This window comes from Pleurodeles waltl, chromosome 10 (assembly GCF_031143425.1).
Source record: "Pleurodeles waltl isolate 20211129_DDA chromosome 10, aPleWal1.hap1.20221129, whole genome shotgun sequence".
NCBI classification, from domain to species: Eukaryota; Metazoa; Chordata; class Amphibia; order Caudata; family Salamandridae; genus Pleurodeles; species Pleurodeles waltl.
Window position 1 is genome coordinate 4,399,585 of NC_090449.1, and position 17,117 is coordinate 4,416,701.

At 44.4% G+C, this 17,117-nt stretch overlaps 1 protein-coding gene across 1 annotated transcript in view; it reads left to right on the plus strand.

Annotated features, from left to right (window-relative positions):
* Positions 1 to 17,117, plus strand: part of CACNA1F (calcium voltage-gated channel subunit alpha1 F) — a 1,139,147-nt gene that overhangs the window by 411,098 nt on the left and 710,932 nt on the right. Inside the window, exons 16-17 of the mRNA XM_069209307.1 lie at positions 5,311 to 5,431; positions 10,932 to 11,010. Of these exons, the coding sequence (XP_069065408.1) occupies positions 5,311 to 5,431; positions 10,932 to 11,010 (200 nt within the window). The remainder of the gene's footprint in view (positions 1 to 5,310; positions 5,432 to 10,931; positions 11,011 to 17,117) is intronic.

A 17,117-nucleotide genomic window follows, 5' to 3' on the forward strand; every position in this document is an offset into this window, starting at 1 on the left:
CATTTAACAAAAAACAGCTGTTTGGCATACAGGTTGATACAGCCATTGAAAAAATGAAAAAGGACGACAACACTGCTAAAGCTATGGGAACGCTTTACTCAACACAGTACAGAGGCTCATTTTGAAAGCCTCAATATAGGGGAGGTTTTAGAGCCCAAACATCTGAGGCATCTACCTCACAATCCAAACCGTCTTACCAACCACAATACCAAAGAGGGGTGTTTCGAGGAACCTATAGGGGACAATTTCCCAGAACCAGGGAAAAATATCAGCCCTCAAAGCAAACCACACACACCAAGCAGTGACTTGCTCTGCATCTTCCCTCACCACACTTCCCCTGTGGGAGGAAGACCACACACACTGGTTACCCATCATTACAGACAATTGGGTCTTATCCATTATCCAACATGGTTACTGGATAGAATTCGCACAAATTCCTCCAGCTATACCTCCAAAACCACACAAACTCTCCTCCCAACACAGTTCAATGTTGCAAGCAGAGGTACAATCATTATTACTCAAACAAGCCATAGAGCTTGTACCACATCATCAAAAAGGAACAGGGGTTTACTCCCTGTATTTCCTCATTCCCAAAAAAGACGGAACATTGAGACCAATACTAGATCTCAGAACTCTCAATCTTTACTTCCTATCAGAACACTTTCACATGGTAACACTACAGGATGTAGTCCCACTGTTACAACAACAAGATTTTATGGCAACCCTGGATCTCAAAGATGCGTGTTTTCACATACCCATCCATCCAGCGCACAGAAAATATCTCAGGTTTGTAATACAAGGAAAACATCGGGATAACAACAGCTCCCATAGTATTTACAAAATGCCTTGCTGTAGTCGCAGCCTACCTAAGAAGGCAACACATCCATGTCTTTCCATATCTCGACGACCGGCTAATAAAATCCAACAGTCAGACACAGTGTCAACACCATACACGTTATGTAATACAGACCCTACACACACTAGGGTTCTCAATAAACTACCAAAAATCTCACTTACAACCAGCGCAAGTTCAACAGTATTTAGGAGCCACATTAAATACCCAAACAGCACTTGCAAGCCCAAGTCCACAAAGAGTACAATCATTCCACAATATGTTACCACGAATCCAGCCAAACCAACAGTACACAGTCAAGTTTGTCATGAAACTGTTGGGCATGATGGCATCATGCAACGCCATTGTCCCAAATGCAAGGTTACACATGCAGCCCTTACAACAGTGCCTTGCAAAACAATGGTCACAGGCACATAGTCAACTTCAAGATCTAGTGTTGATAGACCGCCAAACATGCATCTCGCTTCAGTGGTGGAATTCCACAAATGTAAACAAAGGGCAGCCATTTCAAGACCCTGTGCCTCAAGCCACACCTACAACAGATGCATCAATGATTGGATGTGGAGCACACCTCAACAATCACAACATTCAGGGACAATGGAACAACAAACACAAACAACTTCACATAAATCACCTAGAATTACTAGCCGTATTCCTAGCACTCGAAGCCTTTCAACCTCTTCTGATTCGCAAACACATTCTCATCAAAACAGACAACAAGACTACAATGTACTACCTAAACAAACAGGGAGGGACCCACTCATCACAACTGTGCCTTCTAGCACAAAGAAATTGGCATTGGGCAATACACAACAACATTCACCTAGTAGCACAATACATTCCAGGGATACACAATCAATTACCAGATGTTCTCAGCCGAGATCATCAACAAACACACAAGTGGGAAATTCACCCCCAAGTACTTCACAAGTACTTTCGCCAATGGGGAACACCAGACATAGATCTATTTGCCACCAGCCAGAACACAAAATGCCAAAACTTCGCATCCAGGTTCCCACACCCTCTATCCAAGGGCAATGCTCTATGGATCAACTGGTCAGGGATATTTGCTTACGCTTTTCCTCCTCTCCCGCTCATTCCATTTCTGGTCAACATACTGCATCAAAACAAACAAACTCATACTTATAGCGCCAACGTGGGCACGTCAACCATGGTACACAACATTGTTAGACCTATCACTAGTACCACACATCAAGCTACCAAACAGGCCGGATCTGTTGACACAAAACAACTAAGTAATCAGGCACCCAAATCCAGCAATTCTCAATCTAGCAATCTGGCTCCTGAAGTCTTTGAGTTTGAATATCTACATCTTCCACCAGAATGTATGGAAGTAATTAAACAAGCAAGAAAACCCACTACCAGGCAGTGCTATGCAAACAAATGGAAAAGGTTTGTCTTTTACTGCCAATCCAAACACATAACTCCTCTTTCCGCATCCACATGGTAACACTTCAAGACGTAGTTCCCTTGTTAAAAAAGGAGGAATACATGACAACATTGGATCTCAAGGATGCGTATTTCCACATACCCATCCATCCTTCCCACAGAAAATACTCGAGGTTTGTAATGCACGGCATACACTATCAATTCAAAGTGCTACCGTTCGGAATAACAACAGCCCCAAGGGTATTCACAAAATGCCTAGCAGTAGTAGCCGCTCACATAAGGAGACAGCACATGCACGTATTCCCATATTTAGACGACTGGCTATAAAAAAAACAACACTCAACAACAGTGTCTTCTCCACACTCAATACGTCATAGAAACTCTACACAAACTGGGGTTCTCTATAAATTACCAGAAATCACATCTGCAACCATCCCAAATACAACCATACTTGGGAGCAACACTCAACACACAAAGGGCAATTGCCACTCCAGGTCCACAAATAGTCCAATCGTTCCAAAATGTAAGATCAAGCATACAATCAAGCCAACACTACACAGTAAGGTTTGTAATGAAACTCCTAGGCATGATGTCCTCATGCATAGCCATTGTCCCAAACGCAAGATTACACATGCGGCCCTTACAACAGTGCCTTGCAAAGCAATGGTCGCAGGCACAGGGTCAACTTCAAGATCTAATGTTGATAGACCGCAAAACTGACATCTCGCTTCAGTGGTGGAATTCTACAAATTTAAACAGAGGGCGGCCATTCCAAGACCCTGTGCCTCAAGCCACACTTACAACAGATGCATCAATGATTGAATGGGGAGCACACCTCAACAATCACAACAATCAGGGACAATGGGACAACAAACACAAACAACTTCACATAAACCACTTAGAATTGCTAGCTGTATTCCTAGCACTCAAAGCCTTTCAACCTCTTCTCGTTCACAAACACATTCTCATCAAAACAGACAACATGACTACAATGTATTACCTGAACAAACAAGGAGGAAGCTATTCATCGCAACTGTCCCTTCTAGCACAAAAAATTTGGCATTGGGTAATACACAACATTCACCCTGTAGCACAATACATTCCAGGGATACACAATCAATTAGCAGATGTTCTCAGCTGGGATCATCAGCAAACACACGAGTGGGAAATTCACCCCCAGGTACTTCACAAGTACTTTCGCCAATGGGGGACACCAGACATAGATCTATTCACCAATAGCCAGAATGCAAAATGCCAAAGCTTCGCATCCAGGTTCCCACACCCTCTATCCAAGGGCAATGCTCTATGGATCAACTGGTCAGGGATATTTGCTTACGCTTTTCCTCCTCTCCCGCTCATTCCATTTCTGGTCAACAAACTGAATCAAAACAAACTCAAACTAATACTTATAGCACCAGCGTGGGCACGTCAACCATGGTACACGACATTGTTAGACCTATCACTAGTACCACACATCAAGCTACCAAACAGGCCGGATCTGTTGACACAAAACAAACAACTGATCAGGCACCCAAATCCAGCATCGCTCAATCTAGCAATCTGGCTCCTGAAGTCTTTGAGTTTGAATATCTACATCTTCCACCAGAATGTATGGAAGTAATTAAACAAGCAAGAAAACCCACTACCAGGCAGTGCTATGCAAACAAATGGAAAAGGTTTGTCTTTTACTGCCAATCCAAACACATAACTCCTCTTTCCGCATCCATACAAGACATTGTAGGTTACTTACTTCATCTACAAAAAGCTAATTTAGCTTTTTCATCCATTAAAATACATCTCACAGCTATTTCAGTCTATTTACAAAATATACAAAACAAGTCTCTATTTAGAGTCCCTGTCATCAAAGACTTCATGGAAGGGCTAAAACGTATCATACCTCCAAGAACACCACCAGTGCCTTCATGGAATCTCAAGATTGTACTCACACGGCTCATGGGTCCCCGTTTGAACCCATGCACTCGTGTCAAATTCAGTATCTAACTTGGAAAGTAGCATTCCTCGTTGCAGTCACTTCATTACGAAGAGTTAGTGAAATACAAACATTCACTATTGAACAACCCTTCATACAAGTACACAAACATAACACTGTATTTCGCACAAACCCAAAATTCCTACCTAAAGTCATCTCACCGTTTCATATAAATCAGTGGAACTTCCAGTATTCTTCCCACAGCCAGACTCAGTAGCAGAAAGACCGCTCCATACATTAGACATTAAAAGAGCTTTAATTTATTACATTGACAGAACAAAATCATTTAGAAAAACTAAACAGTTATTTGTCGCATTCCAAAAACCCCATACTGGTAATTCTATCTCAAAACAAGGCATAGCCACATGGATAGTAAAGTGCATCCAAACCTGTTACCTAAAAGCCAAAAGGCAGCTATTAGTAACACAAAAGCACACTCCACCGGGAAGCAAGGAGCAACAATGGCATTTCTAGGAAATATACCAGTGACAGAAATCTGTAAAGCCGCCACCTGGTCAACACCCCATACATTTACCAAGCATTACTGTGTAGATGTGTTAGCAACACAACAAGCCACAGTAGGACAGGCTGTATTACTCAATTTACTTGTAGGACATCAATGGTGGCACAACCCACGCTGCAAGCCCTCGGTTGTCCCTTTAACTTACATGTCCTGGGTACCAGGATGCCATATGCTAGGGACTTAGAAGTAAATTACCCATTCCCATTGGGTACAGGCCGTTAGACATAGGCTTTAGGGTCAGGGCACTGAGGTCTGGTTAGCAGGTCTTAGTGCTTTGTCTGCAGTGTCAAAGAAGACAGCAGCATCAATCTAAAAACTTGGAGATGACCATAGAAAAAGAAGCATTTCCTTACATTTACACAACAGGAGATGCACACAACAATCTGATTCCAGTGTGTCTTGTTGTTCTGTTGTTTCGTACCTTATAGCCTGGTAGTGGCACACTTTGTATTGTGTTGTATTGTGTATCCATGCAGTCTGTATTTGACCAGATGCCCTGCTGAACACTATCTGCCGTTTTTCTGTGCTTTTCAGATATTGACTGGGGAGGACTGGAACGCGGTCATGTACGATGGGATTATGGCATATGGAGGACCCTTCTTCCCTGGGATGCTGGTCTGCATTTACTTCATCATTCTCTTTATTTGCGGGAATTGTATCCTTCGGCCTCCCAGGCTCAGTGTAGTAGCAACAAGGATCAGTGTCTGGGCTCTGAGGGTAGTGTCTATGCCCTGTGTGCAGTCCATAAGTTCTAAGACTAATGGCTGCACTCTTCATTCAGTGCGTAAGGTCTTTGTCCAGTGTGTGTGTTCTGAAGTTCTGCCTGTGTGGAGCATGAGCTCTGATCGTACTGTATGAACTTTGCATTTCCTGCATGAGTTCTGCATGCAGGTAACAGGCTGTGGCTTTTGCATGAACTCTGGGGCAGTTCACATGGCTCTGGGAGTGCTGCCTATGGAATGTGTGGAGCGCTTGGCTCCGAGGTAAAATGTGTGCTGAGCACGAGCTCTGATTGTTCTGCATATACTCTGCATGAGTTCTGTGTGCAGGTAACAAACTGTGGCCCTTGTATAAGGTCTGGTGCAGATTACAGACCTCTTGGTGCATTGTATGAGCTCTTGTTTCAGTGTGTGACCTCTGGGCGCTGTGCTTGTCCTCTGCTTGTGGTATCTGAATTATGTGTCCAGAGCAGTGTGTGAGCTGTGGGAGAGTTGTGATGTTTGATCTCTGGGTACCGTGCATGTGCTTGCAGGGTACAGTGCATGTGCTCTGGGTGAGGGGATAACCACCAGTGTAGATATCTAGCCCTGAGTGCAGTGGATGTTCTCTGTGCCGCGGTGTATTTATATCTAGTATCTGAGGTATATCTAGGTAGAACGTATCGAGGTCTGGTTCTAGCTGAAGCTCTGGAACAATGCAGAAACTGAGTGGAAGATATAGGGCCTGAGTACATTGTATTTGACCTTTGATTGACATACATGCTTCTCCAACATTAGATCTTTTATATATTCAAATGCTTGAATCTTTCCCCGTGATCAGGCTGGTAATCCCTGGTACTTTAAAACTGCAGTATACAGTGTAAAATATACATAAAATACAGAATACAGTGTAAAATGTCCATATGCGTGAAGCAACCTTATATATTTAGTAGACATCCACCTCATTAGAAAGGACCCAAACTTCAGCCAGTGAGGTAGAAGCCCAAGCTCTCCTACTACCCCTAGAGGCCACCATAGCTCAGGTTTCTACTGCCCGTGTGCAGAGTCGCAAGTATGTGAGGGGGTCGCGTGACGATGCTCTTCTCTGATCTCTCAGTCAACTTTAGATTTGTTACGTTCTTGATCTGCCCTGGATTTGAACCAGCCCTGTCTTCAGTGCAGAAGTACTGCGAGTTGTTTTTTAGGGACATTGTTAACATCTCTGAGCCAGGAGAATCCTTGTAACTGGACAGTCAGTTGTCATCGACTGTCACCCTGGAAATCTCTGTTCAAGGCTTGTTCATGTTGTGATTTTACAAAGATTTATATTGAAGAGACAAACAACTGTATTTATTGCCTTTATCCTAATCATAAGGCATCTAAATGTGACATTTGTAATAGGTTTCTGTCTAGTCGTTTAATGACAGAGAAAGGAGGTTTGCTGTGTTTCTGAAGGCCAAGAAGATGCCCCCTCGTCAGGGGTAGATGTCGTGAAAAGTTCTCCTCCAAGCACTTCACAAAGGCTGCTGAAAAAAGGAGGCTTATTCAGCTTCCTGTGTTGATCTGTTTGTAACAATGCTTGCAGTCATCCCTTAGTGGTATTGCATAAGCTTTGCATGTCTCCTGGATGAGCCTTTGCTGCTCGCCACAGCTACCTCTAGAGAGCCTGGCTTCTTGACACTGCCTACATTTCACTAAGAGGGGATACCTGGACCTGGTATAAGGTGTACGTACCATAGGTGTTCACCACACACCAGGACAGCTCCCTTCACATGTTGGCAGAGAAAGTGACATATGAAAGCTGCAGGTGTCCATAGAAATGGACTAAGATATGGGGGAAGTGAAATATCCACGGGGGCATGACGTCTCGCTATGGTGGCTGGACCGGGGAGATGGGGGGTACCTATTGAATTTATTTGCTCCAATTGTTATGCTCTGAACAGTGGAGTGGCAGAAGGGGTGGAGAAAATTAACTGTCTTTAATAATGTGCACTGTATAACCTTTAAATCATGTCTAGATATACTGTGTGACCTACTCCTTTGCCTACTGCTTGCATTGTACCTAATATAAAGGTTTTAAAAAAAACGTTTGCAAGCACTTTGACAATATTAGTGCTCTATGATCCCCAGATGTGGCTTGATATTGTGCAATTGCTTGATCTCATCCCAGACAAGGAGACATGAGCTATCCTGAAGAAGGCAGAACTCACTTCTTCCACCATTGATGCAACAGATTTATCTAATACCGGAGTTTGCCAACTTACAGGAGAAACTGTGTTAAGAAGGCAAGGTTGGCTAAGATCCACAGCCTTCTTCCTAGAGGCGCAATTAAAGATTTTGGACATGCCCTTCGATGGCCCTAATCTTTTCGGCAAGCTTGTGAATAAATCGCTTCAGCTTCTGAAAGCCAATACTACTCAGGCTTTGGGTCTCTCACAGTATCGCAGATTTGGATCTTCCCATTTCCATGCCTTTTGAAGATCTCAAAATGTATTGTCCTCAAAGAGAATCTGGATACGAGGAAGGATATTACTACAAGTGGAGTCAAAGGCAGTCAGGGAGAACAAGAAGTGTTCCTGAAATACTCAACAATGAGAATCAGAATGTAGCCTGATTCTACAAACCCCTCTTTCCATCTTCCACACTTCAATTATGGTAGGGTGGGATTTCCCTACTTGATCCTAGGTGGGAGGCTATAACGTCAGACAAAAGGGTGAGGCAAATTATTCTTTCAGGTCATAGATTGGAATTCATCCAAAGACCCTCATGTGAGCCACCAAGTAAGACCATCATTTACATCTGAAGCGGCTTTAACAGGAAATTCTCTTACTTCTCCTCAGAGTAGCAATCAAGATTGCCCCCGAATCAGAGAGAAACCAGGGATTTACTCCAGGTTTTTCTGATCAAAAAGAAAATGGGTCAGAAGAGACCAATTCAGTATCTCAGGCAACTAAATAAGTTCCTAAGGAAACAGTCTTTCTGCAATGTTACTGCACAAGAAGTCCTCCTGATGATGCAGAGAGATTTCATGACCTCCCTGGATCTTCAGGATGTGTATTTCCACTTACCCATTCATCAAAGACACAGAGAATATCCACTGTTTCTGGTGGTGAGGCAGCATTATCCGTTCAAGGCTGTTCCGTGTAGGCTCAGATCAGCCCTTCGAATCTGTACCAAGCGCCTTGCTGTAGTAGCTGCCTTCCTCAGGCGAGAAGGTCATCCGGTGTTTCTTTACCTCGATGACAGGCTTGTCAAGGCAGTGACCTGCATAAATCTATTCATGAAATTGGGCCTCACGTTAAACAGAGAAAAATCTTCATTGGAGCCTCATACATAGATCCAATTTCTAAAGGCATTACTCAACATGCAGCTGGGAAAAGTCTTCCCATCACTAGCAAGGACAACAAAGTTGGAAAGTGTAGCAAGGAATATCTCTACAAAACAGTGGATAACCGTAAGGCAGTACAAATCACTTATGGGTTTAATGGTGTCATGCATAGGCTGTGTTCCCTTTTGCAGACTCCGCATGAGACCCATTGAACAGATACTTGACGCTCAGTGGAAGCAAGTCAGTATCTTGGGAAGATACGGTACATGTCACAAGACAAACCGGCATTGATTGATATACAGTAGCACTTGGCTCTTAGTTGGATATTCTTGGTCATTCTCTGGTGATGTCGGTATTGTCCATTGTTGATATATTTTGGTTTAATATCACAATTATTATTTTTTATAGGTCATTAACCTGTTGGGGCCAGTGCTTGACACTGCCGATTAAAATTGGCATTGTTTATTCATTATACTTGTGCTAGGCCTGGTGGATGCTGCCAACAACTGTGAACAACTGGTGGATGCTGCCAACATCTTTGAATGCAGGGCTGTCTTTTCTACCTTTGTCAAACAGAATGATACTTTTACAACAGATGCATGCACGGATGGACGGGGAGCGCACCGGAGGAACTCTCCATCAGAGGTTTATGATCAGATACAGAAAAGACACTTGACATCACTGTGCTAGGTCTGCAGGCATTCCCTCCCAGGCTAAAAGGTCAACCAGCCCTGGTTAGAATGGGCAACATGGCGTCCATGTTCTTAAAGCCAAGCAGGGAGGAACACGGTCCTGATCGCTGTCAGAAAAGGGGGATAGCCTGTGGAACTGGACCATTTCTCATGAAATCAACATCACTGTCATGAGTGGGAATTAGAACATAAGCAGGTGGATTACATTTTCGATCGGTGAGGCCACCCCACAATTGATCTGTTTGCTGCTCCAATCAACAGGAAATGCTTGTGCTTCGCAAGCAGGTTTTGGCATCTAGGAATGATCAGCAATGCTCTTTTGATCAGTTGATCCAAGATATTTTTGTAAGCCTTTCCTTCTTTTCCCCTGATACCTAGGGTGCTGAGGAAGGCAAAGATAGGTCATTGTACTGTGATTCTCATTGCTCCGGCATGGCCACACCATTATTGGTATACCAATCTCCTGACGCTGTCAGCAGGTCCATCCATTCTTCTGAAAGTGCACTCCAGGATTCTGAATAGACATCATGGAGAGATTCTCCATCACAATCCCAAGTCGCTGAACTTGACAGCTTGGTATCCGACCATTTAGAGTTTGGCCAATTGGATCTGCCACAGGGCTGTAGGAATATTTTGCCACAAGCTCTAGCTCTGACAACAACAAAGGCCTCCACTGCAAGAGAAAGCGTGTGCAGGCTCTGAGTGTTGTGTATGATTTGTATTCCCTTCCTGTATTTTGTGTCTGTCTGTGTGAGATATGGCTGCTGTGCATGGTTTCATGTCTTTTGTATTCACTCTGTGTACAACTAATCGATGCTACGTCTGTCAGAGTGACAGAGCTCTGGGTGTAGTGCATGGTTCCATGTTTGTTGTATTCACTCTGTATGGTGTGTGTGAGCTCTGGATGTATTGTGTGGATTCAGGTTTGGTGTGTTTACTCTGTGTAGGTTGTGTGTGTTTATGGTTGTTGGAGCTCTGGGTGAGGTTACTGGTCCAAGTCTGGTGTATTCACTCTGTGTGTGATCTGTGTGTCTCTTTGTATGGTATGTGTGATCTAGTGCATCGCCCCATGCCTGTTGTATTCCCTCTGTGTAGGTTGTGTGTGTTTATGGTTGTGCGAGCTCTGGGTGAGGTTACTGGTCCAAGTCTGGTGTATTCTCTCTGGGTGTGATGTGTGTGTCTCTTTGTATGGTATGTGTGATCTAGTGCATCGCCTCATGCCTGTTGTATTCCCTGTGTGTATGGTGTGTGTTTCTGTGTTATGATGTGTGTGAATTCTAGGTGTAGTCCATGGTTTGAGGTCTGGTCACACTGTGCCTGTTGAGTGTATGGGACTTAGGAGTGCAGAATATTTGTTTTGGTTGCATTTTATTTGCCCTTCATGTAAACGTGTGTGGTCTAGATGTATGTGTTTTTGTTCCTAATGTCAATGAGCAGATATCTTATTAAATGTCTTCCTGGCCATTGCTGTGGATAACCTGGCAGACGCCGAGACTGTCAACAGCAAAAAGGACAAGTAAGGAGAACGTATTTTCCTGTCAATATGCATTATCACCAATAGTATTCATATCTATAGGTGTATCCTGTTGTCTCTGGTACATCTTACTGTAGCTGATTACACTTGACTCTGACTAGTAGCTTTCTGTCAGGGTATTCATTACATTTACCACAAGTCTCACCCCTTACTTCTTTTACTGTTGCTGGCATTCTCCATAGATATTTATTTCTGATTACTGTTTTCTTTGTCCCTTAACTGGGTCTAATGCGTGGATGTTGCTATGATTGAGTACTTTGGGGTTATTAGTTTCCTGTCTGTCCTCAGTCGTATTATTTTCTTTCTGGTTGTGGTACTTTAACAAGAAGCTCTCTACAAATCAACCGATTGATTAATTGAATTACAGTAGCATGTGACTCTTACTCAGATATTCTTGGATAGTCTCTGGTGACATTGGTATTTGTCCCTTACTGGAGTGTTGTTCTTTAATATCACAGGTATTTTTTTTTATAGGTCATTAACATGTTGGGTCCGGCGCTTGGCACTGCCCATTACGATTGGCATTGTTCACTATTTATAATTGTGCTAGGCCTGGTGGCTCAGTGGAATGACGCATCCTCTTCAGGAATCTCTGCTTGACTGCATGGTCAAAGTTTCATCTCTCAATGGCTCTTCTGAAGCTTTGATCTTTTTGGGGCAACAATCCACATCTTTTATTCAGGGCCAGGGTGTCTCAAGGGGTGAATGTGTTCTTTATATAGGCAGATGTTATGTTTTCAATAATCTTTGTATTATTAGTCCTTGCTGTAGGTTCCAGTAATGTTGATGTTATGCATGCTTTGGTCATTTTTGTTTGGTGTTGCTATAATAATTATTACAGTAGGTTCCAGTAATGTTGCGGTTATTCATTCTTTGGCCAGTTTTCATGGATCTTGCAATTATTGGTTATTACTTATGTAGGAGGCTAGGCATTTTATGGTGTACACCTATGGTGTGGCACCCTACACTGAGTTTAGGCAACCCTTCTTGGTAGTGTTTTGGTGCCTAGATAACCAAAGCTCTCTAGGGGTAGCTGTGGAGAGCAGCTCAGGCTTATCAAGGACAAGTGTAAAGCACTTACAGTTCCACAGTAGTCAGTCAGTGATGTTCACACAAGAAAGAACCAGACCAGGTGTTGCAAAAATAAAGTATTCTTTATTACAACACTACTACTACACTAATATCAGTATATCTCCACTTGGAGATATCTACACACCAAATAGACACTAAGCAACTCACAGGAAAAGCATAGAAATAAATGGCACCCTATGGGGGGCAAACTCTACACTAAGAAAATTGTATAAGAATGGAGGTGCCCAACCAAGGTAAGTGTATTATAATCAAAAGGGCCAGGGGAGTTAGGATTTACCAGAGGCAAGTATCAGAAATCACACAGACATCTGGGTGCAGAGTTGCTATTGAGCTATGTAACCCATAGGCTAACACAGGACCGTAGGGGTTGGACTTTTTAGGCTTCAGGACCCTTCCCAGAGGAAACCAGTTGGCAGAAAGAAGGTTGTACCCAGAAGTTTGGAGTACCTACATCAGGGAGCCCAGGTGCATGGGGTAAGAGTCACTGGGAGCCTCGGTTGTCCAGCTGCTGTTGTGACCCGTAAACCAGGTTGGTGGAACCCAAAGGTGGATTCCAGATGTAAAGAACCTGAAAAAGAAAGGGACAGTGTCCATACCACTCGGAGATGTCTAGGTGGTGCAGGTAGGCAATTCCCGCCCTCCTAAAGGTGAAGTTCCTGCAGTTCGGTGAAGGATGAAGCCTAGCTGCAGAGTCCAGGGGATGCAGGAAGATTCTTGGAGTTGCCAACAAGCTTTCCCACGTCAGTCGCTGAATTGCAGGAGGGTCAGTGGTCAGCAGAATCACCGACAAGCATTGGCAAATGCAAAATTTGTTACAGAGAAGATTGAGGGTTTTTGGGGACCAGCAAGGTTCACACCTCTTGACCCTTGGATGCTAGTAAGGGCTGGCCCACAGCAGGAAGGAAAGTTAGGAATCGTTGGAGCCCCCATGAGTGACCCACTGGCAGCAGGCACAGGGAGTCACAGAGAGACCTCAGCAGCACAACAAAATAGGAGTCTTATGCCTCAGGAGCTGCAGAGTGAAATCTGAACTTGGAATTGCAGAGTGCTGGAGACTGGGGCTTCTTGGAGCTTGAAGTTCTCCTGGAGGAACAGCCAACAAGCCATGGTAAGAGCAACAGTTGCGGTGCACAGGGATTCCGTTCCGGTGGCTGCAGCAAAGGTCCACTGCCTCCCAAGTTGGTCAGAAGACGAGTAGGACCTGCAGAGCCTTTCGATGTCCATGAGACAGCAGGGTCCACTAGCCGGTCGTTGTCGTCTTAAGGTGCCTGCGGATGCATGTGAGTGACTCCTTCACTCCAAGGGAGATTCCTTCTTGCTTCTTAGATGCAAACAGAGTCGTTATGACCCTGAAGGATGCACAGCCACTGATGTTGCAGAGCTCATGCAGGAGCTGGAGAAACTATGTTGCAGTGGGAGCCCTCCCAACTAAATACAGTCTTGTTTCAGTTCCAAAAGCAAACCAGCAGCAGTTCTGGAGGCCAGGAGCAGAAGAGTCTTGCAAAGACTTTTCTTTGTAGAATCTTGCTCGACGAATCTGAGGATCCACCCTTGGGGAGCCCTTAAGTAACCCTAAAAGGGGGTTGGTCAATATCTGCAGTCAGATGCTCCCAGGCGCCTCTGCACATCTTGTTCCCAAGATGGCAGAATCAACCGACCTCCTGGCAGAGCTCTGTGCACCTCCCTATGAGAGAGGCTGGACAGGGGGGGTCACTCCCCTGTTCTTTGTGTGGTTTCGCACCAGAGCGAGAACCAGGGTTTACTGTACTGGTGCAAACTGCTTTATGCACGGAGGGCACCAAATGTGCCCTTCAAAGCAGTTTGGTTGCGCTCAGAGCACCCCCTCATCCTAGCCTAGTAACACCTACTTCAAATCCTCACCAGCAGGAAGACAGAACAGTGTCTAGGGTCAGCAGCAGCACCAGCTGGCACGCAGATCCTGCAAGGCTGTGCAGGCAAAACTGAGGGATCCTCTAAGGAACCTCCAGAGTACATGGGATTGTGCAACTAGCACTGAAATCGGTGTAGTTGCATGAATCCAACATGTTTGATACCAAACGTGCCTCGGTTCGGAGAAGGCATTATGTAGTTGGACTACTCTTGTTGAACAGTGTCTGCTACATACGTTAAGATGTCTTTTCCTCACTTCCAAAGCCCAGGGAATGGAGTCTGGTGTTTGTAGGGGCACCTATGCTGATGCAGGGTTGCCCTCACACTTAGAAACATGCATCCTGCCATTGTGATGAAGGGCCTACCAGAGGGGTGACTTACAGTGTCTAAGTGCAGTGACCAGGATATGAGGCTAGCCTTATATCTAAAGTTCAAGGTACATGCACCATTTCACGCAGGCTGCAATGGCAGGCCTGCAGACACAGTTTGCACGGGCTCCCATGGATGGCATAATACATGCTGCGGCCCTTGTGAGACCCCAAGTGTACCAATGCCCTGGGTACCTAAGTACCATGTACTAAGGACTTGCATGGGTGCTCCAGTATGCCAATTGTGGGGTGTAAAAGTTACTAAACAACCAAATTTAGAGGAGAAAGCACAATCACTGGGGTACTGGCTAGCAAGATTCCAGTGCACTATATTCTAAACACACTGACACCAGGCAAATAGTGGGGGGTAACTGTGTTAAAAATATGCTACGTTCCTAAACTGTAGGTTCTAGTAATGTTGCTGTTTTTCATTCTTTGGGCATTTTTAATTGATTTTGCTATTACCAGGTATTGCTGTAGGTTCCAGTTATGTTGGCGTTGTTCATTCTTTGAGTAGGTTTCTTCGGTGATGGTATTATCCATTATGTATGCAATTTCAGTTAATGTTGGTATTATTCATTTTTATGTAGATTCCATAAATGTCTACATTATTATTTAGGATCTTTTAAAGCGCTTAGACACCGAAAGGGTCTCTTGACATTAAACCTTTGACTTTGATGCTATAATAATAGGGAGGATGCTATTAGAGAAGCTGAGAAAATAGCAATGTCTTTAGCACTTTTCTGAACTGCAATAAAGAAGGAGTAGTTCCTGCAGTATTGGATCTTTCATAGATTCACATGCTTGATCATTGCCTGTCGTTAAAGAGGGAGCCCCACGGTGCCATATAACTGCAATGCAAAGTTAAATATATAACATGAAGGCCATAGGTCCTTACACTTTTCAACCCATCATAGTCTATTTAAACAAGAGACCAAACTTATCTTTCAGCCAATCAGGCTGCTTTGTCCTCTAGCACACTCCTGAGAGAAGCTCCAGTCCCTCAGATTCTCTACCACATTTTGTGCTAGGGAGTCTCCACTGAGCTCTGCTCAGTTATTTCCTACTTGGATACTTTCAGGGCCTACTTACCAATATATTTGCACTGGGGAAGTATTTATTGTGGTTCCCACAGTGCTTTCCTCCAGAAAAATCTGACTTTGACATGTCAGACAAGGTAAAGTAAAGCCTCTTCAGGGCCTGCAGTGCCTGCGGTAAAAAGAGACATCAATCTGAAGACCCTCACCAAGACTGCATTTATTGCATCTACCCTAATCATTCTGCCAAGGACTGAAAGGTATGTCTTACCTTTTCAACTAAAACGTTGAAGGATACAAACGGAAAGCTGCTAATCTGGCTCCAAAAGCTCAAGACCATAAAAGAGCCAGTTTCTGACTCCAATAGCCAGGATTCCTCTTGGACCTGTAGAAAATCTAATAAGAGGGAACGATCACTCCATTCACGATCCTCCCCTGAGCAGCCTAGAAAGGCCTAAAAAAAGACCGCTCATGGGTCTTACAAGGGCCTCAGTCCTTTACCATCTCCTCTGAAAGGCAAATCCTCCTTTCTAAAAAGGAGGAAAAATAACCTGGTGCCTCTTCAGTAAGGGCTAAGAAGTCATCTTCTGAGCCTTCTTCACCTCCTCCTAAGGTCAGTCATGCATTCAAAACGCCTTCCTCAGCTCCACCTGCAGACAGATCATCTTCGAGTATCCCACCATCGATGAGGACATCAAGGATTGTTTGAACTTTACCTGCTGGGGGGCCTGACCTCTTTGGCCACTGGGACCACAGTGGATTCATTACTGTCAGGTGCAACACACCCAGAGGCATAGTTGCAGAGCTGGTGTTATTTTTGGGGCGGGGCCTCCTGTCGACGATGCACTCAGAAGCACTTCTGTCATTCCGCAGCGCAGGGCTGTTTGAACTTTACCTGCTGTGGGGCCTGACCCGTTTAGCCACTGGGACCATCGCTGATACATTGCTGTCAGGTACAACATGCCCGGAGGCGTAGTTGCAGAGCTGGTCCTATTTTGGTGGCAGGGCCTCTTGCCGACGCCATGCTCAAAAGTGCTCCTGTCATCCCTCAGCGTGGGCTGCGTGCGGGCTGCGCCCGGGCAAAACCCGTCAGCGACTGGAGGAGGCTGGACGCAATCTTTTGGCTCAGCGTCCCTTGTTACTTAATGTAATTGGTCCGTAGTGACTTACAGTGCACAGCAAGTGGTGCTGTATTCGGGACTTGTAACAAGGGCTAAGTTTGGGCCGTACTTTTTCAGTCCCTTGCCGATACTTTATAGTAGAATAATGAGCAAAAAGAAGACAATTTGTAGCACGGTTCCATTCTCTCGTAGGGGATTTCCATGTATAGTCATAAGCGTTGAATAGTTCTGCCTGCCTGCGGGGACCCCGGAGCATTTTTACCAATATAACTTCTTAAGTGTTCTTGTTCGCCTTACTTCAGGAAGGCCTGCAAAGTCACTGAAGAATGTCCATATGCAGTCTAGAGGAAAGGCTACAGTGTCCAAAAGTCTTCATCCAGTTTGCTTTAAAAAGGACATTCAAATGCATGAATGAGTTGAAAATTTAGCAGAAAAAATCCTTCACAAACCTTTTTATATTGCAAAACAATAATGAAGGAGTGCAGGGCAGTGTAGCCCATAGGCTTCCATTATCAATGAAGAAAAAGGAGACTGTGACTTTAAGAACAGACAGTCCTCCAGTATCCCATCATGCCTAGAGA